General features: G+C 39.6%; 1 protein-coding gene across 1 annotated transcript in view; it reads left to right on the top strand.

The window, feature by feature from the left end:
* The window catches only part of CFAP58 (cilia and flagella associated protein 58), a 111,105-nt gene extending 85,630 nt beyond the window's left edge, over window positions 1-25,475 (top strand). Inside the window, exons 17-19 of the mRNA XM_061189768.1 lie at window positions 18,614-18,733; window positions 21,564-21,697; window positions 25,338-25,475. Of these exons, the coding sequence (XP_061045751.1) occupies window positions 18,614-18,733; window positions 21,564-21,697; window positions 25,338-25,449 (366 nt within the window). The 3' untranslated portion in view covers window positions 25,450-25,475. The remainder of the gene's footprint in view (window positions 1-18,613; window positions 18,734-21,563; window positions 21,698-25,337) is intronic.
* Window positions 25,476-25,845: the final 370 nt, after the last annotated feature.

The following is a 25,845-nucleotide window of genomic DNA, read 5'->3' as shown; positions in this document are numbered from 1 at the left end:
CTGTTTGTTGGAAGATTTTTAATCACAGTTTCAATTTCAGTGATTGTGATTAGTCTGTTTATATTTTCTATTTCTTCCTGGTTCAGTTTTGGAAGGTTGTGCTTTTCTAAGAATTTGTCCATTTCTTCCAGGTTGTCCATTTTATTGGAATATAGCTGCTTGTAGTAATCTCTCATGATCCTTTGTATTTCTGCAGTGTCAGTTGTTACTTCTGCTTTTTCTTTTCTAATTTTGTTGATTTGAGTCTTCTCCCTTTTTTTCTTGATGAGTCTGTCTAATGGTTTATCAATTTTGTTTATCTTCTCAAAAACCAGCTTTTAGTTTTATTGATCTTTGCTATCGTTTCCTACATTTCTTTTTCATTTATTTCTGCTCTGATCTATATGATTTCTTTCCTTCTGCTAACTTTGGGGTTTTTTGTTGTTGTTGTTGTTCTTCCTCTTTCTCTAATTGCTTTTGGTGTTAGGTTAGATTGTTTATTTGAGATTTTTCTTGTTTCTTGAGGTAGGCTTGTATTGCTATAAACTTCCCTCTTAGAACTGCTTTTGCTGCATCCCATAGGTTTTGGGTCATCGTGTTTGTTTTCATTGTCATTTGTTTCTAGCTATTTTTTGATTTCCTCTTTGATTTCTTCAGTGATCTCTTGGTTATTTAGTAGTGTATTGTGTAGCCTCCATGGGTTTGTATTTTTTACAGTTTGTTTTCCTGTAATTGATATCTAGTCTTATAGCTTCATTGTCAGAAAAGATACTTGATATGATTTCAATTTTCTTAAATTTACCAAGGCTTGATTTGTGACCCAAGATATGATCTATCCTGGAGAATGTTCCATGAGCACTTGAGAAGAAAGTGTATTCTGTTGTTTTTGGATGGAATGTCCTATAAATATCAATTAAGTTCATCTTGTTTAATGTATCATTTAAAGCTTGTGTTTCCTTATTTATTTTCATTTTGGATGATCTTTCCATTGGTGAAAGTGGGGTGTTATAGTCCCCTACTATTATTGTGTTACTGTCGATTTCCCCTTTTATGGCTGTTAGCATTTGTCTTATGTATTGAGGTGCTCCTATGTTGGGTGCATAAATATTTACTATTGTTATATCTTCTTCTTGGATTGATCCCTTGATCATTCTGTACTGTCCTTCTTTGTCTCTTGTAATAGTCTTTATTTTAAAGTCTATTTTGTCTGATATGAAAATTGCTACTCCAGCTTTCTTTTGGTTTCCATTTGCATGGAATATCTGTTTCCATCCCCTCACTTTCAGTCTGTATGTGTCCCTAAGTCTGAAGTGGGTCTCTTGTAGACAGCATATATACAGGTCTTGTTTTTGTATCCATTCAGCCAGTGTATGTTTTTTGGTTGGAGCATTTAATCCATTTACATTTAAGGTAATTATTGATATGTGTGTTCCTATTACCATTTTCTTAATTGTTTTGGGTTTGTTATTGTAGGTCTTTTCCTTCTCTTGTGTTTCCTGCCTAGAGAAGTTCCTTTAGCATTTGTTGTAGAGCTGGTTTGGTGGTGCTGAATTCTCTTAGCTTTCGCTTGTGTGTAAAGGTTTTAATTTCTCCAGTGAATCTGAATGAGATCCTTTTGGGTAGAGTAATCTTGGTTGTAGGTTTTTCCCTTTCATCACTTTAAATATGTCCTGCCACTCCCTTCTGGCTTGCAGAGTTTCTGCTGAAAGATCACCTGTTAACCTTATGGGGATTCCCTTGTATGTTATTTGTTGCTTTTCCCTTGCTACTTTTAATATTTTTTCTCTGTATTTAATTTTTGATAGTTTGATTAATATGTGTCATGGTGTGTTTCTCCTTGGATTTATGCTGTATGGGACTCTGCGCTTCCTGGACTTGATTGACTATTTCCTTTCCCATATTAGGGAAGTTTTCAACTATAATCTCTTCAAATATTTTCTCAGTCCCTTTCTTTTTCTCTTCTTCTTCTGGGACCCCTATAATTCAAATGTTGGTGCATTTAATGTTGTCTCAGAGGTCTCTGAGACTGTCCTCAATTCTTTTCATTCTTTTTTCTTTATTCTGCTCTGAGGTAGTTATTTCCACTATTTTATCTTCCAGGTCACTTATCCATTCTTCTGTCTCAGTTATTCTGCTGTTGATTCCTTCTAGAGAATTTTTAATTTCATTTACTTTGTTTTTCATCATTGTTTGCTCTTTAGTTCTTCTAGGTCCTTGTTAAACGTTTCTTGTATTTTCTCCATTCTATTTCCAAGATTTTGGATCATCTTTACTATCATTACTCTGAATTCTTTTTCGGGTAGACTGCCTATTTCCTCTTCATTTGTTTGGTCTGGTGGGCTTTTACCTTGCTCCTTCATGTGCTGTGTATTTCTCTATCTTCTCATTTTGCTTAACTTACTGTGTTTGGGGTCTCCTTTTCTCAGGCTGCAGGTCTGTAGTTCCCGTTGTTTTTGGTGTCTGCCCCCAGTGGGTAAGGTTGGTTCAGTGGATTGTGTAGGCTTCCTGGTGGAGGGGACTGGTGCCTGTGTTCTGGTGGACGAGGCTGGATCTTGTCTTTCTGGTGGGCAAGACCGTGTCCGGTTGTGTATTTTGGGGTTTCTGTGAACTTATTATGGTTTTAGGCAGCCTGTCTGCTAGTGGGTGGGGTTGTGTTCCTGTCTTGCTAGTTTGGCATGGAGTGTCCAGCACTGGAGCTTGCTGGTCGTTGAGTGGAGCTGGGTCTTAGCATTGAGATGGAGATCTCTGGGAGAGCTCTTGCTGACTGTAATTACGAGGGACCGGGAGGTCTCTGGTGGACCAATGTCCTGAACTGAGCTCTCCCACCTCAGAGGCTCAGACCTGACATCGGCTGGAGCACCAAGACCCTGTCAGCTACATGGCTCAGAAGAAAAGGGAGAAAAGAAAAAAAAAAAAAACAATAAAGTTATTAAAAATATATATATATTATTAAAATTAAAAAGTAATTAAAAAAAAAAAGAAGATAGCAACCAAACCAATAAACACATCTACCAGTGATAACAAGCGCTAAAAACTATACTAAAAAAAAATGGACAGACAGAACCCTAGGACAAATGGTAAAAGCAAACGTATACAGACAAAATCACAGAAAGAAGCATACACACAATCGCAAAATGAGAAAAAGGAAAAAGTATATATGTATATATATATATATTTTATATATATATAAAAAAGGAAGAGAGCAACCAAATCAATAAACAAACCTACCAATGATAATCTCTAAATACTAAACTAAGATAAACATAAAACTAGAAACAAATTAGACGCAGAAAGCAAACCCCAAGTCTACAGTTGCTCCCAAAGTCCACCACCTCAGTTTTGGGATGATTCGTTGTCTATTCAGGTATTCCACAGATGCAGAGTACATCAAGTTGATTGTGGAGATTTAATCTGCTGCTCCTGAGGCTGCTGGGAGAGATTTCCCTTTCTCTTCTTTGTTCGCACAGCTCCTGGGGGTTCAGCTTTGGGTTTGGCCCCTCCTCTGTGTGTAGGTTGCCCTCTGGCATCTGTTCTTCACTCAGACAGGACGGGGTTAAAGGAGCGGCTGATTAGGGGGCTCTGGCTCACTCAGGCTGGGGGGAGGGAGTGGGTATGGAATGCAGGGCGAGCTTGTGGCAGCAGAGGCTGGCATGACATTGCACCAGCCTGAGACGCGCTGTGTGTGTTCTCCCATGGAAGTTGCTCCTGGATCACAGGACCCTGGCAGTGGCAGGCTGCACAGGCTCCCGGGAGGGGTGGTGTGGATAGTGACCTGTGCTAGCACACAGGCTTCTTGGTGGCTGCAGCAGCAGCCTTAGCGTCTCATGCCCGTCTCTGGGGTCCGCGCTGATAGCCACGGCTCGCACCCGTCTCTGGAGCTTGTTTAGGCGGTGCTCTGAATCCCCTCTCCTCACGCACTCCGAAACAGTGGTCTCTTGCCTCTTAGGCAGGTCCAGACTTTTTCCCAGACTCCCTCCCAGCTAGCTGTGGTGCACTAGCCCCCTTCAGACTGTGTTCATGGAGCCAACCCCAGTCCTCTCCCTGGGATCCGACCTCTGAAGCCCGAGCCTCAGCTCCCAGCCCCCGTCCACCCCGGCGGGTGAGCAGACAAGCCTCTCAGGCTGATGAGTGCTGGTCGGCACCGATCCTCTGTGCGGGAATCTCTCCGCTTTGCCCTCTGCTCCCCTGTTGTTGCACTCTCCTCCATCACTCCATAACTTCCCCACCACCCCAACCCCACTACCCCCCGTCTCCACCAGTGAAGGGGCTTCCTAGTGTGTGGAAACTTTTCCTCCTTCACAGCTCCCTCCCAGCGGTGCAGGTCCCGTCCCTATTCTTTTGTCTCTGTTTTTCCTTTTTTCTTTTGCCCTACCCAGGTACGTGGGGAGTTTCTTGCCTTTTGGGAAGTCTGAGGTCTTCTGCCAGTGTTCAGTAGGTGTTCTGTAGGAGTTGTTCCACATGTAGATGTATTTTTGATGTATTTGTGGGGAGGAAGGTGATCTCCAAGTCTTACTCCTCCGCCATCTTGAAGGTCCTCTCGTGAGTATTATCTTGATATTTGTTTCTCCAGAAGCTTATCCCATCTGACTAATTTTTAACTTGCATACACTCTTTTGAAAGTAGAGTCATGTTATTTGTTATAAATTTTCTATAATTCGGCTAGGGAAAACTAAAACAAATGGTAACAATGACTGGTTAATGAATTTTCTTTTACCTATTTTTTAGATGACATTTATGTTCTCTGGCAAAAACAGATTATTTGATGACAGTGGTAAGATTAGTTAGCTCTAGGTAAAAATTAGTTTCCAGTTGATTGGATGTTTATTTAATGAGAGGGCATTTACTTATATTTTTTTCCTTAAACATAATTAATTACCTTAAGGAAGTAAATGTAAAAGTACAGAGACAAATGAGTAGACATGCTAGTCTTTTTTTTTTTTTTAATAAATTTATTTTATTTATTTTTGAATGTGTTGGGTCTTTGTTGCTGCGCACGGGCTTTCTCTAGTTGCGGCAAGCAGGGGCTGCCCTTCGTTGCAGTGCATGGGCTTCTCATTGCGGTGGCTTCTCTTGTTGCGGAGCACGGGCTCTAGGCGCACGGGCTTCAGTAGTTGCGGCACATGGGCTCAGTAGTTGTGGCTCGTGGGCTCTAGAGAGCAGGCTCAGTAGTTGTGGCTCATGGGCTTAGTTGCTCCATGGCATGTGGGATCTTCCCAGACCAGGGCTCGAACCCATGTCCCCTGCACTGGCAGGCAGATTCTTAACCACTGTGCCACCAGGGAAGCCCAACACGCTAGTCTTTATCAGTGTTTGTTCAAGTGACTGCAGTTCAGAGAAATGGGAATCCAGAATTGAGATGCCTTAGAAATAAATCTTGGCTCATGTGTAATATCTTTAGTTCAAGGATCTGAAAACACATTACAGGCAATTAAACTTCTGGGTAGAAATGGGAATTCTGTATTGCTTATTGGTTTAAATAAGTCATAGAATTATGATTTGCTTTGGGTTCCTAGGAAGTCCTTTCTTTTAGTTCTACAAATTTGTATATCTTAGGTTTCCTGGATTTTTACCTACTCCCTCAAACCAGTTCCAGATCTCATTTCTTCTCATGCCATGTTTCTTAAAAGACTCACTTCTTTTTTACTTCTGACTTGTTCTTCAGTCTCTGTGACCTTTATCCCCACATGTTACTCCAGCCTTTCTGACCAAGGTTGCTTGGTCCTCACAGCCCACCCCAGAGGCTGTTTTCAGTCCTTCTCCTGTTTCTTCTCTTTACCCCCTTTGATGTCACTGATGATTCAAATCTTTCCTTCCTTTTTAAACGTCTGCCTTTTCTTGGTTTGGGGTAAATTATTCTCCCTCATTCTCTTTCTCTGGGTCTCTCATACTTACCTACCCCTTATATGCTAGTTTTCTCAAAAATCTCGTTGCCTTGGCCCTCCCTGTAAGCCATCCCAGTACACAGATCCACTCCTATGGCTCTGGATGTGATCCACCTCTAGTTCCAACATGCTCCTCAATTCTCAAGTCTGAGACTTTATTTTCAACTTCTCTTCTAGGTAGTCCCACAGGGCCTCAAGCTTAACATTTCAGGAACCCACTGATCATCAGCAGAGAATGTAGTAACAGTTCCCTTCCCCTCTCCCTATATCCTCCCCTCTCCCAGCTTGTGCGCCTCCAATGCCAATACCTCCACCCCCCAAGGTGTCCACGGTAGCAACCTTGAAGTCCTATTGGCTCCTGTTCCTTCCTTCCTCCCTTGTCTGGTCATTCACCAAATCTCCCTGATTCTGCCTCAGAAGTGTCTTCACATCTACCTACTTTCCATTCTAGTGGCCTTGGGTCCAGCTTTCTTCATCTTCTGCTTGTACTGGTCCCCTGAGCAGTCCCCTCATTCTGTTCTCTGCTTTCCTGCTGGAGTTATTCCTCTGAAGACAAACCCAGGCATGGCTCATCCTTGGCTCCCAGTTGCTTAAAGGATGTGGTCTCAAACCACATCGCGTGTGCCAACCTACGCACCCAGCATTTTCTCTTCCTGTACCTGCCTAGTGTACCTGCTGAGCCGGACTCACCTCTCCCCTGTCCTATCACTGAACCTTGGCCTAAAAATTCCTTCTTTTCTCTCTCTGCTTGGGGAAAATGCCTACTCATTCTTCAAGGGACAGTTTAAGTGACATTTTTGTGAACTCTCCCCCAACTCCTCCAAACAGTTAGTCACTCCCTGCTATTACTGGCCACAACACTTTGTAGAAATCTTCTGTCACCATCCTTGTCTCTCAGTCATGTGACATAAGTTTAGGAAGAGAGGGACTGTCTCTTCCTCATTTGTCTTATTATTTGTATCCAAATGCTAACACATCCTGGGCCCTTGATCAGGGTTGGGATATGCACAACTTTTTAAAGTTGAAATATGGTTGATGTAGAATATTATGTTAGTTTCAGGTGTACTACATAGTGATTTGACATTTACATACATTATGAAATGATCACAACACTAAGTCTAGTAATCATCTGTCCCCACACAAAGTTATTACAATATTATTGACCATTTTCCTTATGCTGTATGTTATATCCCCATGGCTTATTTTTTTTATAACTGGTGGTTCATACCTCTTAATCCCCTTCAGCTATTTCTTCCTCCCCCTACCCGCCTCCCCTCTGGCAAGCACCTATTTGTTGAATGTATCTATGAGTCTGTTTTATTTTGTTTTTTAGATTCTACATTTAAGTGAGATCATATGGTATTTGTCTTTCTCTATCTGACTTATTTCACAAAGCATAATACAGTCTAGATCCATCCATGTTGTTGCATATTGCAAGATTTCAATTTTTTATGGCTGAGTAATATCACTTTGTATACATATACTACATATTCTTTATCCATCATCTATCAGTGGACACTTAGGTTTCTTCCATATCTTGGCTATTATAAATAATGCAGCAATGAACATTGGTGTGCATATATCTTTTTGAATTAGTGTTTTTGTTTTCTTCAGGTAAAAACCCATAAGTGAAATTCCTGGATCATATGGTAGTTCTATTTTTAATTTTTTGAGGAACCTCCACCCTCTTTTCCACCTTACAAATTGGCCATACCAATTTACAGTCCCACTACAGTGCACAAGTACTCCCTTTTCTCCATATCCTCGCCAACACTTTTTATAGTCTTTTTTGATGATAACCATTCTGATAAGTGTGAGGTGGTATCTCATTGTGGTTTTGATTTGCATTTCCCTGATGATTTGTGATGTTGAGCATCTTTTCATATGTCTGTTGGCCGTCTGTATGTCATTTTTGGAAAAATGCCTATTCAGGTCTTCTCTCTGTTTTTTAATAGAGTTGTTTGGTTTTTTTTGATTTGAGTTGTATGAGTTCTTTGTATATTTTGGATATTAACCCCTTGTTGATTATATTGTTTGCAAATATCTTCTCCCATTGAGTAGGTTGCCTTTTCATTTTGTTGATAGTTTCCTTCTCTGTGCAAAATCTTTTTAGTTTGATACAGGTTCTATTTGGGTTTTTTTTGGTTTTGTAGCCCTTGCCTGAGGAAACAGATCAAAAAGATATTGTAATGACTGATGTCAAAGAGTTTACTGCCTATGTTTTCTTCTAGGAGTTTTTATGGCAGGCCTTGCATTTAAGTCTTTAATCCATTTTGAGTTTATTTTTGTATATGGTGTGATAAATTAGTTGTTTTTTTTTCAACTTTTAAAAAAAATTTATTTATTTTTAATTTACTCTTTTTATGTGGGTAAGCATACAATTTATCTTTTCTATGTTCTTATTTTTTAATATTTTTAATTAATTTATTTTTGGCTGCATTGGGTCTTGCTGCATGTGGGCTTTCTCTAGTTGTGGTGAGCAGTGGCTACTCTTCATTGCAGTGCATGGGCTTCTCATTGCAGTGGCTTCTCTTGTTGTGGAGCATGGGCTCTAGGTGCATGGGCTTCAGTAGTTGTGGCTCGTGGGCTATAGAGTGCAGACTCAGTAGTTGCAGCTCATGGGCTTAGTTGCTCCGGGGCATGTGGGATCCTCCTGGACCAGGGCTCGAACCCATGTCCCCTGCATTGGCAGGCGGATTCTCAACCACTGCACCACCAGGGAAGTCTGATAAATTAGTTTAGTTTGATTCTTTTGCATGTGCCTATCCAGTTTTCCCCACACTATTTATTGAAGAGGCTGTCTTTTCCCCATTGTATATTCTTGCCTCCTTTGTCATAGATTAATTGACCATATAAAAATGGGTTTATTTCTGGGATCTCAGTTCTGGGATCTCAGATCTCAAATCTGTTGATTTATGTGTCTGTTTCTGTACCAGTACCATATTGTTTTGATTACTGCAGCTTTGCAGCATAGTTTGAAATCAGGGAGCATAATACCTCCAGCTTTGTTCTTCTTTCTCAAGATTGCTTTAGCTGTTGGGGTTCTTTTGTGTTTCCATACACATTTTAAAATTATTTGTTCTAGTTCTGTGAAGAATGCCTTTGGTATTTTGATAGAGATTGCACTGAATCTGTTGATTGCCTGGGGTAGTATGGTCATTTTAACACTATTAATTCTTTCAATCTATGAGTATGATATATCCTTCCATTTGTTTGTGCCACCTTCATTTTCTTTCATCAATGTCTTATAGTTTTCAGACTATAAGTCTTTAACCTCTTTGGTTAGACTTATTCCTAGGTATTTTATTCTTCTTGATGCCATTGTAAATGGGACTGTTTCCTTAATTTCTATTTCTGACAGTTTGTTATTAGTGTATAGACATGCAGCATATTTCTGTATATTAATTTTGTATCCTACAACTTTACTGAATTTCTTTATTAGTTCTAGTAGTTTTTTGGTAGCATCTTTAGGGTTTTCTATGTATGTAGTATCACGTCATCTGCAAACAGTGAAGTTTTACTTCTTCCTTTCCAATTTGGATTTCTTTTACTTCTTTTTCTTGTCTAATTGCTGTGACTAGGACTTCCAAAACTATGTTGAATAAAAGTGGCAAGAGTGGGCATCCTTGTCTTGTTCCTGATCTTAGAGGAAATGCTTTCAGCTTTTCATTAAGTTTGCTTTGGGTTTCTCACTTATGGCCTTTATGATGTTGAGGTATATTCCCTCCATATTCACTTTGTTGAGGTTTTTGTAATAAACAGATGTTGAATGTCAAAAGCTTTTTCTGCATTATTGAAAAGATCATATTATTTTTATTCTACAATTTGTTAATGTGGTGTATCACATCGATTGATTTGTGCATATTGAACCGTCTTTGTATCCCTGGGATAAGTCCCACTTGATCATGGTATCAAGGTGATGCTGGCCTTGTAGAATGAGTTCAGAAGTGTTCCTTCCTCGAGGAACCAAGATGGCGGAGTAGAAGGACGTGCTCTCATTCCCTCTTGTGAGAACACCAGAATAACAACTAGCTGCTGGACAGTCATCGACAGGAAGACACTGGAACTCATCAAAAAACATACCCCACATCCAAAGACAAAGTAGAAGCCACAATGAGATGATAGGAGGGGCACAATCACAGTAAAATCAAATCCCATAACTGCTGGGTGGGTGACTCACAGACTGGAGAACACTTATACCACAGAAGTCCACCCACTGGAGTGAACGTTCTGAGCCCCACGTCACACTTCCCAACATGCGGGTCCAGCAACAGGAGGAGGAATTCCTAGAGAATCAGACTTTGAAGCCTAGTGGGAATTGATTGCAGGACTTTGACAGGATTGGGGGAAACAGAGACTCCACTCTTGGAGGGCACACACAAAGTAGTGTGTGCATCGGGACCCAGGGGAAGGAGCAGTGACCCCAGGGGAGACTGAACCAGACCTACCTGCTAGTGTTGGAGGGTTTCCTGCAGAGGTGGGGGTTGGCTGTGGCTCACCGTGGGGACAAGGACACTGGCAGCAGAAGTTCTGGGAGGTACTCCTTGGTGTGAGCCCTCCCAGAGTCTGTCATTAGCCCCACCAAAGAGCCCAGGTGAGCTCCAGTGTTGGGTTGCCTCAGGCCAAACAGCCAACAGGGAGGGAACCCAGCCCCACCCATCAACACTCAAGCAGATTAAAGTTTTACTGAGTTCTGCCCACCAGAGCAACAGCCAGCTCTACCCACCACCAGTCCCTCCCATCAGGAAACTTACACAAGCCTCTTAGATAACCTCATCCACCAGAGGGCAGACAGCAGAAGTAAGAAGAACTACAATCCTGCAGCCTGTGGAACAAAAACCACATTCACAGAAAGACAGACAAGATGAAAAGGCAGAGGGCTATGTACCAGATGAAGGAACAAGATAAAACCCCAGAAAAACAACTAAATGAAGTGGAGATAGGCAACCTTCCAGAAAAAGAATTCGGAATAATGACAGTGAGGATGATCCAGGACCTCGGAAAAAGAATGGAGGCAGAGATCGAGAAGATGCAAGAAATGTTTAACAAAGACCTAGAAGAATTAAAGAACAAACAAACAGAGATGAACAACACAATAACTGAGATGAAAACTACACTAGAAGGAATCAATAGCAGAATAACTGAGGCAGAAGAACGGATAAGTGACCCGGAAGACAGAATGGTGGAATTCACTGCTGTGGAACAGAATAAAGAAAAAAGAATGAAAAGAAATGAAGACAGCCTAAGAGACCTCTGGGACAACATTAAATGCAACAACATTCGCATGATAGGGGTTCCAGAAGGAGAAGAGAGAGAGAAAGGACCCAAGAAAATATTTGAAGAGATTATAGTCGAAAACTTCCCTATCATGGGAAAGGAAATAGCCGCCCAAGTCCAGGAACCTCAGAGAGTCCCATGCAGGATAAAACCAAGGAGAAACACGCAGAGACACATAGTAATCAAATTGGCAAAAATCAAACACAAAGAAAAATTATGGAAAGCAGCAAGGGAAAAATGACAAATAACCTACAAGGGAACTCCCATAAGGTTAACAGCTGATTTCTCAGCAGAAACTCTACAAGCCAGAAGGGAGTGGCATGATATACTTAAAGTGATGAAAGGGAAGAACCTACAACCAAGATTACTCTACCCCACAAGGATCTCATTAAGATTCGATGGAAAAATCAAAAGCTTTACAGACAAGCAAAAGCTAAGAGAATTCAGCACCACCAAACCAGCTCTACAACAAATGCTAAAGGAACTTCTCTAAGTGGGAAACACAAGAGAAGAAAAGGACCTACAAAAACAAACCCGAAACAATTAAGAAAATGGTCATAGGAACATGCATATCGATAATTACCTTAAACGTGAATGGATTAAATGCTCCAAACAAAAGACACAGGCTTGCTGAATGGACACAAAAACAAGACCCATATGTATGCTGTGTACAAGAGACCCACTTCAGACCTAAGGACACATACAGACTGAATGTGAGGGGATGGAAAAAGATATTCCATGCAAACGGAAATCAAAAGATAGCTGGAGTAGCAATACTCATATCAGTTAAAATAGACTTTAAAATAAAGAATGTTACAAGAGACAAGGAAGGACACTACATAATGATCAAGGGATCAATCCAAGAAGAAGATATAACAATTACAAATATATATGCACCCAACATAGGAGCACCTCAATACATAGGGCAACTGCTAACAGCTATAAAAGAGGAAATCCACAGTAACACAATAATAGTGGGGGACCTTAACACCTCACTTACACCAATGGACAGATCATCCAAACAGAAAATTAATAAAGAAACACAAGCTTTAAATGACACAATAGACCAGATAGAGTTAATTGATATTTATAGGACATTCCATCCAAAAACAGCAGATTACACTTTCTTCTCAAGTGCACATGGAACATTCTCCAGGGTGGGTCACATCTTGGGTCACAGATCAAGCCTCAGTAAATTTAAGAAAATTGAAATCATATCAAGCATCTTTTCTAACCACAACGCTATGAGATTAGAAATGAATTACAGGGAAAAAAACATAAAAAACACAAACACATGGAGGCTAAACAATACGTTACTAAATAACCAAGAGATCACTGAAAAAATCAAAGAGGAAATCGAAAAATACCTAGAGACAAATGACAGTGAAAACGCCACGATCCAAAACCTATGGGATGCAGCAAAAGCGGTTCTAAGAGGGAAGTTTACAACAATACAAGCCTACCTCAAGAAACAAGAAAAATCTCAAATAAACAATCTAACCTTACACCTAAAGGAACTAGAGAGAGAAAGGAGGACAAACAAACCCCAAAGTTAGCAGAAGGAAAGAAGTCATAAAGATCAGAGTAGAAATAAATGAAATAAAAACAAAACAATAGCAAAGATCAATAAAACTAAAAGCTGGTTCTTTGAGAAGATAAACAAAATTGATAAACCATTAGCCAGACTCATCAAGAAAAAGAGGGAGAGGACTCAAATCAATAAAATTAGAAATGAAAAAGAAGTTACAACAGACACTGCAGAAATACAAAGCATACTAAGAGACTACTACAAGCAACTCTATGCCAATAAAATGGACAACCTGGAAGAAATGGACAAATTCTTAGAAAGGTATAACCTTCCAAGACTGAACCAGGAAGAAATAGAAAATATGAACAGACCAATCACAAACATTGAAATTGAAACTGTGATTAAAAATCTTCCAACAAACAAAAGTCCAGGATTAGATGGCTTCACAGGTGAATTCTATCAAACATTTAGAGAAGAGCTAACACCCATCCTTCTCAAACTCTTCCCAAAAATTGCAGAGGAAGGAACACTCCCAAACTCAATCTACAAGGCCACCATCACCCTGATACCAAAACCAGACAAAGATAGTACCAAAAAAGAAATTTACAGACCAATATCACTGATGAATATAGATGCAGAAATCCTCAACAAAATACTAGCAAAGAGAATCCAACAACACATTAAAAGGATCATACACCATGATCATGTGGGATTTATCCCAGGGATGCAAGGATTCTTCAATATACGCAAATTAATCAATGTGATACACCATATTAACAAATTGAAGAATAAAAACCATACAATCATCTCAGTAGATGCTGAAAAAGCTTTTGACAAAATTCAACACCCATTTATGATAAAAACTCTCCAGAAAGTTGGCATAGAGGGAACCTACCTCAACATAATAGAGGCCATATACGACAACCCCACAGCAAACATCATTCTCAATGGTGAAAAACTGAAAGCATTTCCTCTAAGATCAGGAACAAGACAAGGATGTCCACTCTCACCACTATTATTCAACATAGTTTTGGAAGTCCTAGCCATGGCAATCAGAGAAGAAAAAGGAATAGAAAGAATACAAATTGGAAAAGAAGAAGTAAAACTGTCACTGTTTGCAGATGACATGATACTATACATAGAGAATCTTAAAGATGCCACCAGAAAACTACTAGAGCTAATCAATGAATTTGGTAAAGTTGCAGGATACAAAATTAATGCACAGAAATCTCTTGCATTCCTATACACTAATGATGAAAAATCTGAAAGAGAAATTAAGGAAACACTCCCATTTACCACTGCAACAAAAAGAATAAAATACCTAGGAATAAACCTACCTAAGGAGACAAAAGACCTGTATGCAGAAAACTATAAGACACTGATGAAAGAAATTAAAGATGATACAAACAGATGGAGATATATACCATGTTCTTGGATTGGAAGAATCAAAATTGTGAAAATGACTATACTACCCAAAGCAATCTACAGATTCAATGCAATCCCTATCAAATTACCAATGGCATTTTTTACAGAACTAGAACAAAAAATCTTAAAATTTGTATGGAGACACAAAAGACCCCGAATAGCCAAAGCAGTCTTGAGGGAAAAAAATGGAGCTGGAGGAAAGAGACTCCCTGACTTCAGACTATACTACAGAGCTACAGTAATCAAGACAATATGGTACTGGCACAAAAACAGAAACATAGATCAAAGGAATAGGATAGAAAGCCCAGAGATAAACCCACGCACCTATGGTCAACTAATCTATGACAAAGGAGGCAAGGATATACAATGGAGAAAAGACAGTCTCTTCAATCAGTGGTGCTGGGAAAACTGGACAGCTACATGTAGAAGAATGAAATTAGAACACTCCCTAACACCATACACAAAAATAAACTCAAAATGGATTAGAGACCTAAATGTAACACCGGGCACTATAAAACTCTTAGAGGAAAACATAGGAAGAACACTCTTTGACATAAATAACAGCAAGATCTTTTTTGATCCACCTCCTAGAGTAATGGAAATAAAAACAAAAATAAACAAATGGGACCTAATGAAACTTAAAAGCTTTTGCACAGCAAAGGAAACCGTAAACAAGACGAAAAGACAACCCTCAGAGTGGGAGAAAATATTTGCAGACAAATCAACGGACAAAGGATTAACCTCCAAAATATATAAACAGCTTATGCAGCTCAATATTAAAGAAACAAACAACCCAATCAAAAAAATGGGCAGAAGACCTAAATGGACATTTCTCCAAAGAGGGCATACAGATGACCGAGAAGCACGTGAAAAGCTGCTCAACATCACTAATCATTAGAGAAATGCAAATCAAAACTACAATGAGGTATCACCTCACACCAGTTAGAATGGGCATCATCAGAAAATGTACAAACAACAAATGCTGGAGAGGGTGTGGAGAAAAGGGAACCCTCTTGCACTGTTGGTGGGAATGTAAATTGATACAGCCACTATGGAGAACAGTATGGAGGTTCCTTGAAAAACTAAAAATAGAATTACCATATGATCCAGCCATCCCACTACTGGGCATATACCCAGAGAAAACCGTAATTCAAAAAGACACATGCACCCCAATGTTCATTGCAGCACTATTTACAATAGCCAGGTCATGGAAGCAACCTAAATGCCCATCGACAGACGAATGGATAAAGAAGAAGTGGTACATATATACAATGGAATATTACTCAGCCATAAAAAGGAACAAAATTGAGTCATTTGTTGAGACGTGGATGGATCTAGAGACTGTCATACAGAGTGAAGTAAGTCAGAAAGAGAAAAACAAATATCGTATATTAACACATATATGTGGAACCTAGGAAAATGGTACAGATGAACCGGTTTGCAGGACAGAAGTTGAGACACAGATGTAGAGAACAAACGTATGGACACCAAGGGGGGAAAGCCGCGGATGTGGTGGGGATGGTGTTGTGTTTAGTTGGGCGATTGGGATTGACATGTATACACTGATGTGTATAAAATTGATGACTAATAAGAACCTGCTGTATGAAAAAATTAATAAAATTTAAAAATCAAAAAAAAAAAGAAGTGTTCCTTCCTCCACAGATTTTTGGAGTAGCTTGAGAGTAATAAGTATCAACTTTTCTTTAAATGTTTGGTAGAATTCACCTATGAAGCCATCTGATCTTGGACTTTTCTTTGTTGGGCATTTTTTTTACCGATTAAATTTCATTAATTGGTCTGTTTATATTTTCTATTTCTTCTGTCATTATTCAGTTTTGGAGATTGTATGTTTCTAGGAATTTATCCATTTCTTTTAAGTTGTCCATTTTATTGGCGTCTAATTGTTCGTAGTAATCTCTTATGATCCTTTGTATTTTGGTGGTGTTGGTTGTAACTTTTCTTTCATTTCTGATTTTTTGTTTATTTGGGTCCTCTCTCTCTCTTCAAAGGTGGCCCTGCTCACTCCCATTGGTGAGGTTAACCCCAACCCTAGCCCTGCCCTGTTGTGCTTTGATAACGTTTCAACTTCCAGTGATGCACTTCCTGCTGAGTCATTTCTGGCTGATGCAATCTCCACTTCCGGTTGTACCACTTGCTATGCTCCCCCCCACATGACCGCGAATGAAAGAACCAGATAACAGGGGAACTTCAGGGTGAGAGAATATAAGCAGGAAAAGCTGACCATAGTGCACTGCCATGGCAACTGATCGCTGTGGTACCTTCTACGAGGTTATCATCTGCCTGCCTTGTGACGTTGAGCAACATCTGTCTGGCATATCTGACAGCTTCATATGATGGCTGGACAGCACTACCATTAAAGTGCCCATGGATACCCTCTGGGACATCCAACAGGTGAACCAGCAGATGGCCATCCTTGCTCTGATTCTTTATTATTTCTCTATTTCATTTATTTCTGCTCTGATCTTTATTGTTTCTTTTCTATCCCCTAACTGTCAGTCTGTGTGTGTCTTTCGATCTGAAGTGAATCCCTTGTAGGCAGCGTAAATTTGGGTTTTGTTTTTGTATTCATTCAGCTACTCTATGTCTTTTGATTGGAACATTTAGTCCATTTACATTTAATTATTGATAAGTATGTACTTATTGCCATTTTGTTAATTTTTTTAAAGTTTTTTGTTCCTTTTTCTTTTGCTCTCTTCCCCTGTGATTTGATGACTGTCTGTAGTGTTACGGTTGAATGCCTTTCTCATTTTGTGTGTGTGTATCTATTATTATATATTTATATATATATGTGATATATATATGTGATTATTATAAGTTGCTGATCTCTTAAGTTTGAATGCATTCTAATCACCCTACATTTTCATTCCCCACCTACCACGGTTAATGTTTTTGATGTCATATTTTACATCTTTTTGTTTTGTGTATCTCTTAACTACATATTGTGATATAGACGATTGTACTACTTTTATCTTACAGCCTTCCTACTAGCTTTATACATTGTTGACTTACTACCTTCACTGTATGTTTAGCTTTACCAGTGAGATCTTTCCTTTCATAATTTTCATATTTCTAGTTGTATCCTTTTCTTTTTCACCTAGAAAAATTCCTTTAACATTTCTTTTAAAGCCGGTTTAATGGTGCTAAACTCTTTTAGCTTTTGCTTATCTGTAAAACTCTTTATCTCTCCTTCAAATCTAAATGATAACCTTGCTGGGTAGAGAATTTTTGGTTGTAAGTTTTTTCCTTTCATCGCTTTGAATATATTGCGTCACTCCCTTCTGGCCTGCAAAGTTTCTTCTGAAAAGCCAGCTGATAATCTTATGGGAATTCCCATGTATGTAACTAGCTGCTTTTCTCTTGCTTTTTAAATATTCTCTTTTTATCTTTAATTTTTGCCATTTTAATTACAGTGTGTCTTGGTGTGGTCCTCTTTGGGTTGATTCTGTTTGAGACTACTCTCTGTGCTTCCTGGACCTGGATGTCTTTTCTTTCCAAGGTTAGGGAAGTTTTCAGCTATTATTTCTTCAAATATTTTCTCTGCCCCTTTCTCTCTCTCTTCTCCTTCTGGGATCCCTATAATGCAAATGTTATTACACTTGATGTTATACCAGAGGTCTCTTAAACTATCCTTTTTTTTTTTTTATTCTTTTTTCTGTTCAGCTTCGTAATTTCCACTACTCTGTCTTCTGGTTTATAGTTCCTCTGTACCATCTAATCTACTGTTGATTCCTTCTAGTGTATTTTTAATTTCAGTTATTGTATTCTTTAGCTGTGTTTGGTTCTTCTTTATATTCTCTAACTCTTTGTTGAAATTCTTACTGTGTTCATCCATTCTTCTCCCAAGTTCAGTGAGCATCTTTATGATTATTACCTTGAGCCCTTTGTTGGATAGATTGCTTATCTCCACTTCCTTTAGTTCTTTTTCTGAGGTTATGTCTTGTTCCTTCATTTGTAATATATTCCTCTATCTCCTCATTTTGCCCAATTCTCTGTGTTTATTTCTACGTGTTAGGTACATCAGTTACATTTTCCAATCTTGGGGAAGTTGCCTTATGTAGGAAATATCCTTTAGGGCCCAGCAACACACTCCCCTCTGGTCACCAGAGCTGTATGCTCTAGTGGTGCCCCCTTTGTGGACTGCATGTGTCCTTCTGTTGTGGCAGGGCTGACTACTGTGGGCATGTTGGCAGGTGGAGCTGGCCCCTGGCCAGGCTGTCTGGGAGGCCATTCCTCACACAGTTGTTGCAAGTCCACTGGAGGGCAGGGTAGGCTTCCCATGTGGTTTGCCACACAACCTGGGAGTTGCAAGGCTGCTGGTGGGCAGTGCCAGGTCCCTATGTGGCTTGATGCTTGATTGAATGAATCTACGTGTGAATGTAATCAGTGTGGAGCTGAGAAGGGCCTTAGGATGATCCCAAATCATCCTGACCATGCTGTTAAAGGCACTTCCCTTGTCTTGTTGGGGTTATTTATCTCCACCTGTGGTTATACTCTCCACCAGGAAAAGGAGAAACTGTATGTGGAACTAAAGCACATCCTGGCCCGGCAGCCTGGGCCTGAGGCTGCAGAGCAGCTACAGATCTACCGCCACACGCTGCGGGAGAAGACCAAGCAGCTTAAAGTAAGTGGTAGCCTCTGCTCCTTCCTGGCTGAAGGACAGACACACTCTGGGGAATACCCGTGGACAAGTCTACTGCCTCAGCACAAGGAGCCAGTCTCCCAAATTCTGTCCTCCTTTGATATCAGCTTTTTTAGTGCTCCAGTCCCGGGAGGCACAGGGCAAGCCTTAAAGCTACCCTTCCGCTCCTAATGAACTAATAGACTCCCACAAAACAGGGAGATGAACAAGTGGAGAAAGAGCTGGGGAGAGGATGATGGCAATGGGATAGAAATTTGGGGAACAAGGTTTGTATAGATTATCTCAAGATGATTTAGAGGATTTGGATGGTGGGAAAGAACAGAGGGAATATTTTAACACCGTTGCCCACTGAAGCAGATCATTGTGTCAAAGCAGGTTTTTACTATTCATTCCGCCTGAAATACATGTACACAAAACACAGGCTACTCCCCAGTCCCCAGGAACCTTGCTTCATGACCATCTATGAAATAAGAAGCCATGAAAGGGAAGTAAAATCATTTTAGGATTCTGTTAGCGTAAGTTCCCTTCTAAGTGACATAAGAACATTAGCTGGGGAGATGGAATGTTTTACTATTATATGTGCCTTTTTAAAGTTTTCTCAAAAACTGTATGTTCCCACTATATCCTCAGCTTTACCTCCTAAAAAGTACTTAGATATTCTTGGCATGTTAGGGAAGCCTTATACACACACATGCACAGAATGTAGCACATGCCAGCTGAATTCTCGCACTTTCCTGTGCAATGATGGTAATAATCATTGCCTTTCTGCCTGGGGTAAAATAGATGCCACGCTACTAATATAGTACTAATCCTTTCACAAATAGAATGTTGTAAAATCACATCCTTTTACGTAAAAAAGGCAGATGAAACAGAAATGTAATGAGAGCATTAATTTTCAACTTATGCTTCACTGTAAGCATTCATTTTACATGAGTATCCTGAGACATAATTTGAGTTTTGCAGGAGGCATAATCTTTTGATTATTTTCATCCCTTTAAACAATTGAATATATCAAATAAAATAAAAACTTATTTTCTCAGAGGTGGGTGTAAATTAGAAAAGCACATGTCTTTACACTACTCTCAGATAGGCATACTTAGCGCTGGATTGTATTCAGTGGTTCATAGGAGACTTTTGTTACTTTAAACCTTTATCTGAGGATATCCAGATTTTTGCTCTGAATGACATGTGACCCCTGGTGGAAGATTCAGGGGTGGATAATACCAAGCCTGTCCACCAGTTTGTCCTCATTATCTGGGCTGTTTTAGAAAATTCCACATTCATTGTTTGGAAACAAAGTCTTTGTTCCTAAGAGTTTAACTTTTTTTTTTTTTAACATCTTTATTGGAGTAAAATTGCTTTACAATGGTGTGTTAATTTCTGCTGTATAACTAAGTGATTCAGCTATACATATACATATATCCCCATATCTCCTCCCTCCCACCCTCCGTATCCCACCCTCTAGGTGGTCTCAAAGCTCCGAGTTGATCTCCCTGTGCTATGCAGCTGCTTCCCGCTAGCTATCTATTTTACATTTGGTAGTGTATATATGTCAGTGCTACTCTCTCGCTTCATCCCAGCTTAACCTTCCCCGTCCCGTGTTCTCAAGTCCATTCTCTACGTCTGCGTCTTTATTGCTGTCCTGCCCCTAGGTTCATCAGAACCTTTTTTTTTTAGATTCCATATATATGTGTTAGCATACAGTATTTGTTTTTCTCTTTCTGACTTACTTCACTCTGTATGACAGACTCTAGGTCCATCCACCTCACTACAAATAACTCAATTTCATTTCTTTTTATGGCTGAAGACAGTTTTTCTTCCAACATGAAAATCATATTCTTTAGCTCATGATAACATCGTCAGAATCCTTTTCACAGCAGTTAAGAGGAAAGAGTTCAGAAGCAGACGAACACTCGAAAGATAAAGATCCACCTTTTATGCAAATTTTTAAAAAATGCAGAACTAGACGAAAAACAAATCAAATCTATTGCATGCCCCTTAGGACAGTAGCCTCCCTTTTTTCCCCTTGGTTTTTTTTGGGGGTACCCCTCACTTTAGTGTGCTCTACACATCCATTTAGGTGAGTAAATTCCCTCTTTCCCTGTCCAGCCTGAAACCAGTAGCATCTACTGAACATAGCAGTGCAAGAGGCAGGTAATTAGGCTTCCTATTAGAGCCCCTCGCATGCAGTACACTCTCCCTGCAGATGTCATAGCCCCCTGCTTCTTAGAGGTAAGTCCCAGTGCTGGGATAAAGAGAGAACCTGTGAATAGTCCCAAAGGGCACAGTAAAGAGGTGATTGACATTCAGCAGAACAAAAACCTTGGAAAACATATAAATTGAATACCTACTGAGTGGTGGTGGTGGCAGGATGATTCTGAGTAATTTTTACAATAATCCTCAGATGAATCACGCTCCCTCGTAATGACTTTTCTGAATGCTTTATTAAAAAAAGGCTTTAAAAGCAATTTTATGCTGTATGTCTGGGAGTTTTTCTGTTTTGACTCACAGTGTTCTTGAACCACATTACACCATTCATATGTGAGCCTGTGCCTGATGGTTCTCCTTTAAAGCAGGGGAATGAGGTTCCATTGTTTGCCACTGGATTATGAGTCTTCAGACCTCCGTCAGACTTCTACCCAGATACATACCTTGAACTGGTAGAAGTGTGCGGATTAACTGTTAAACCTGGGCATGGTTTTGTATCTCTAGCCTCACTGAGGTAAGTGGCCGCAGATTAAAAAGATTTTTCAGAAAAGGATATTGTCTCACCACGTATCTTCTGTTAATGCTGCTTTATTTGTCGTGCTAGGTTTTGTCTTCAGAATTGAATATGTATGAATCACAGAGCCAAGAATATAAGTATGAGATCGAGAAACTTAGCAATGAACTGCTGAACTTAAAGAAGAAATACCTTGCTCAGAAACGTAGAGAATACATTCAGAAGTAAGAATTAGTCAAATGTTCTAGTTTCGTTGTGCCTGTTAACTCCTGATAAGAAAATAATTGCAGACAGTCACAGAGTCACAGACTTCACTGGGGTAAACTAAGTCAGGGGTGAGCAAATTACTTTCTTCAGTGGGCTGGTGTCAGAGCAAGATGGGTGTCTCCTCTGATACTGAGACCCCTCCTTAGGACCCTAACAGGGATTCATTAGTATCAGCTCACTGGTGGACCTCGTGTGGAGCAGAGGAAACCTAGTGTGATTTTTTTCCCCACACTGTTCTCACGGTTTGCAGATAATCATTCCAAAGCTATGTCTGCAAAGGAGGTTCACGATTAGCCTTGTATGGGCTGAAGCATATTCACATTTAAAACCACTGTAATTATGAGCAGTTCACAAGTAATTTTCACCTATGTTTTAGATAAACTGTCTCTGAACCATTTCTATGTCTAGTACCTGACTTCAGTATCTGCTGTAGGGTATCGGCATGAGCATTCTTCTAGGAGATGATAATGCAGATATCAGGTGAATATTTTGGGTTTCAGGATGCCTACATGTTGAAGAGTAAATGTTCTTTTCACTTTTTTATTTTTTGCCTAATCCTGGGGTGAGTGAGTGGGCCCAGATGAATCAGCAGGTTTGAACCTTGGCTGTGTGCATTGCCCAAATCATCTTGTTCATTCTGTAGAAGCTCACATTGTGAGTTGAAAGTCAGGCTTGGTATTTCATTCACATGGGCGTTTCAAGGACATGGTGAAACAGGGTTTGAACGCATCCACCAATAATCCATTAGTGGCAAACAGCTACTTAAAGTAGCTGGATGCGAATTCATTTGCCAGTAAAAATCTATCCTTTTTGTAAATCAGAATATTCCCCCATTCCACATTTAGATGCCAGTTCCTTGGTAGACTAAAATATTGCTAAAAACTATAGCTAATTTAGATGGGTCTGGCTTAATGTGTGGGTCTAGCAACTATCTGATTCAGAATCACTGTTGAGATTTATTAAACATGCAGGTTCCTAGGCCCCATTTCCAGATATTTGGATTCAGCAGGTTCTGGATGGGCCTCAAAAAGCTGCAGTTTACTTGCTCTCTAGGTGAATTCCATGCACACTGATGTTTGAGAACCACTGATATTAATGATGTGAATTGAATGAATGTTGGAGTAGAAACACTGTAGTTTTCTTTTAGGACACCAAAGTTGTGCTTATCGAATGTCATGTCTAGTTTCCACGTGAGGCAGTTGTCTAGCTCTGTGACCTTCAAACTTTCTGAGTGTGCACCCTTATCAGAAAAACAGTTTTGAACTTGCAGCCCCCCTAATATATATGCATATAGTTTTTAAAATTAAAAAAATACTATTTTGGAATAGTTTTTTACCTCCAATATATTTTAATTTATAAAGTACACACAAATACTATTGTCACTTTGTGAGTAATTATTAGTAAAGAAAGATTTTTAATTTTCAAAGATAAAATATTTAATCTCTAATATCTTCTTGCCACTTGCCAACAGGTCATCCCACTCATCTTGTAGAGTTCACGCACTCCATTTTGGAGACCAGTGGTCCAGTTGAAACAGTTATAAACAGCTGGCTTGGCTAAACAGTTAATTGCCTTCCTAGAGCTCATTAACTCCCCTGCCTTGGCCCTGGGATTTGGCCTAGTTTCCATTGACCTTACTGATCCCCCGGCCAGGCACACACAGTTTTCTGGACACAGGGAGCATGCTGACAGAGGGACACCCCTCTGATAGCTCATTCCCTCCCAATGGCCCATCCACTAGAATTGCACTGCCCCCGGGCAGTGTGCCACTTGTGGCTATTTAAATTAAAGTGAATTGCAATTCAATCAAATTAGCAGTTCAGTTCCTTAATTGCACTAGTCACATTTCACCTATTTAGTAGCCATGTGTGGCTAGTGGATGCCACGTTGGGCAGCTCAGATACAGAGCTTTTCCACCATCATGGAAAGTTCTATCAGATAGCATTGCTCTAGACTCTGCCTTTGCCTTGAATCCTCAATCCTTGTGGCCAATCTGACCTGGCTAGGGCATCATTTGGTCGTTCCATTTAGTTGGGATCCATAAACTGGAGGGAGACAGAGAGTTATGAGTTCATGGGAGAACAGGGGGAAAAAAAAAAAAAGATTAAAGAGCTGAAGGAAAATATGCCCAGGCAAGAACAAAAGTGCTGAGATGGTTTAGACTGGAAGAAAGAAGGCTGAAGGGAGTCATTAAGATGGTCTATAAATACATTAAGAAGATCGTATAAAGGAGACATTATTCCCGTTAGTCAACTTAGATCAGGCCAGAAGCATTAAGCTTAAGTTCCTTCGGAGAGGAAATTTTAGGTTATTTAAGGAGAGAGAGGGCAGGGGGAGGGGGGCACTGCCTGCATCTAGCAACAGTCAGGAGGTAGACAAGTTGTCACAGTACTTGAAGGAATCTTCTTTGCTGGACCCACTCAAGGCTAAAGCTTTTGTCCTATTTATGGAGGACGGCTTTTTATGATAATGAAATCAATTCTGCTAAGGGACAGCTAGATTGATTAACAAATTCTCTGCAGGTTCTTTTCAAATGGAATAATTTAGAATAATCTCTGTGGATATTCTCCTCACATATACTCTTTATAAAATAGCAACTCATATCATTTTTACCTTTTTGCCTTTTTTTTTCACTTTTCTCAAACCCTGTTTTTATCATGCTCCAGTCCTGACCTGCACTCCTACCCACCTGCCCTTGACTCCCCTCCTCTGGACCTCCAGACTGGTCTAGAGTCTGCAGTACAATTCAGATTCTTTTGCAAAAGGTAGAATTCTCTTCCCTGAAGTAAATCACTTCTATTAGTCAAATCTAATTGGTTTTAGTCTTAGTAGTTTGCTCAGTTTTTATTTTTAAAAAGGGACTCCAAAGATGTTTTCCATAAGACCCCTAATTATTCAATGGGTAATTTGTATAAATTTAAGATACCTCTGCAGGAAACCTGAATGTGTGTGTGTGTGTGTGTATGTGTGTGTGTATGTGTGGGTATTTAAAGAAGATCTGCATAGAAGATACATTGTAGATTAGAATTTCCTTTATCTATTGCCAAATGTACTATCTTATTTATCTTTCCCAGCTTTTCTTGTATCTTAAACTATTTCTAATAATAACTGCTGCTCATCTAAAGTTATAGGAAAATTTGTATTTTATAAATGTCCAAGTTTGATGAAGATACCTTGTGTGTGTGATAAATATTTATGTTTCCACTGAAACTTTGGATTATAAAAGTTGATAAATGATGAATTAGTCATTATAATTGAGCCAAGAGAAGGATTCTTCTGACTGATCTTTGGAACTAAACAAATGCTTTATAAAATTGGAAGATGATTACAAGTCAGGAGCCTCCAGTCCACAGGGTCTGAGCTCTTATGAGGCCTTCTGTCCGTATTTAGATCAACATGAGGAAAGCACATTTAATTGTGTCTTTCCCTAATTCTGTGTGTTATCAGTAACACCTAATTAGATTTAAACCACCACCTTGTCTCAAACTGGAAGCTTTGATCAAAGCAGTTTTCAGTGGCTAATTCACCCTAAGAACTATCAAACATAGAAGAGGAAAAAGGTGGTAAGGAAGTTAACTTTCACCTCCTCTCTTATAGGAACAAGGACAGAATAGGCATGGAGAATGCCTTCTCAATGGCCAAACCAACTGGCCCTCGTTTTACGGGGGGTGGATTTCCCCTCAGCAAGTCATCCAAGATGAAGTCCTAACTCCAAGCTGCTGGCTGGGTCCAGCTGAACAGCTCATGAAATTCACTCTGGAACATTTTGGAGGAATCTCTTTGAAATCCCTTGGATCACAGACATTTAGGGAAATCAGTCCTCAGATTCCAGGATGGAAAGAAACGCAGAACTATCATAGTCATGTACATATAAGAGTGATGACGTTCTACATAGTCCACATGGATATTAACAGAGTGTAATTATATCTGTTCAATTAGGCCGACCCATTCCATGAAGCTGATCTTTTGTTACTACCACATTGATTTATTTTGAAATGCACCACATCTAGATACTCTGTATGGATGAAAGTTTGGATCCTAATGTCTCTATTATAGACATTGGTGCATAGGTTTTATATTTTTAAAAAAAATTTTTGAAATGCAA

Source organism: Eubalaena glacialis, chromosome 1 (assembly GCF_028564815.1).
Source record: "Eubalaena glacialis isolate mEubGla1 chromosome 1, mEubGla1.1.hap2.+ XY, whole genome shotgun sequence".
In the NCBI taxonomy this organism is placed as follows: Eukaryota; Metazoa; Chordata; class Mammalia; order Artiodactyla; family Balaenidae; genus Eubalaena; species Eubalaena glacialis.
The sequence above is the reverse complement of the archived record's forward strand: the minus strand, read 5'-3'. Positions and strand labels throughout refer to the sequence as shown.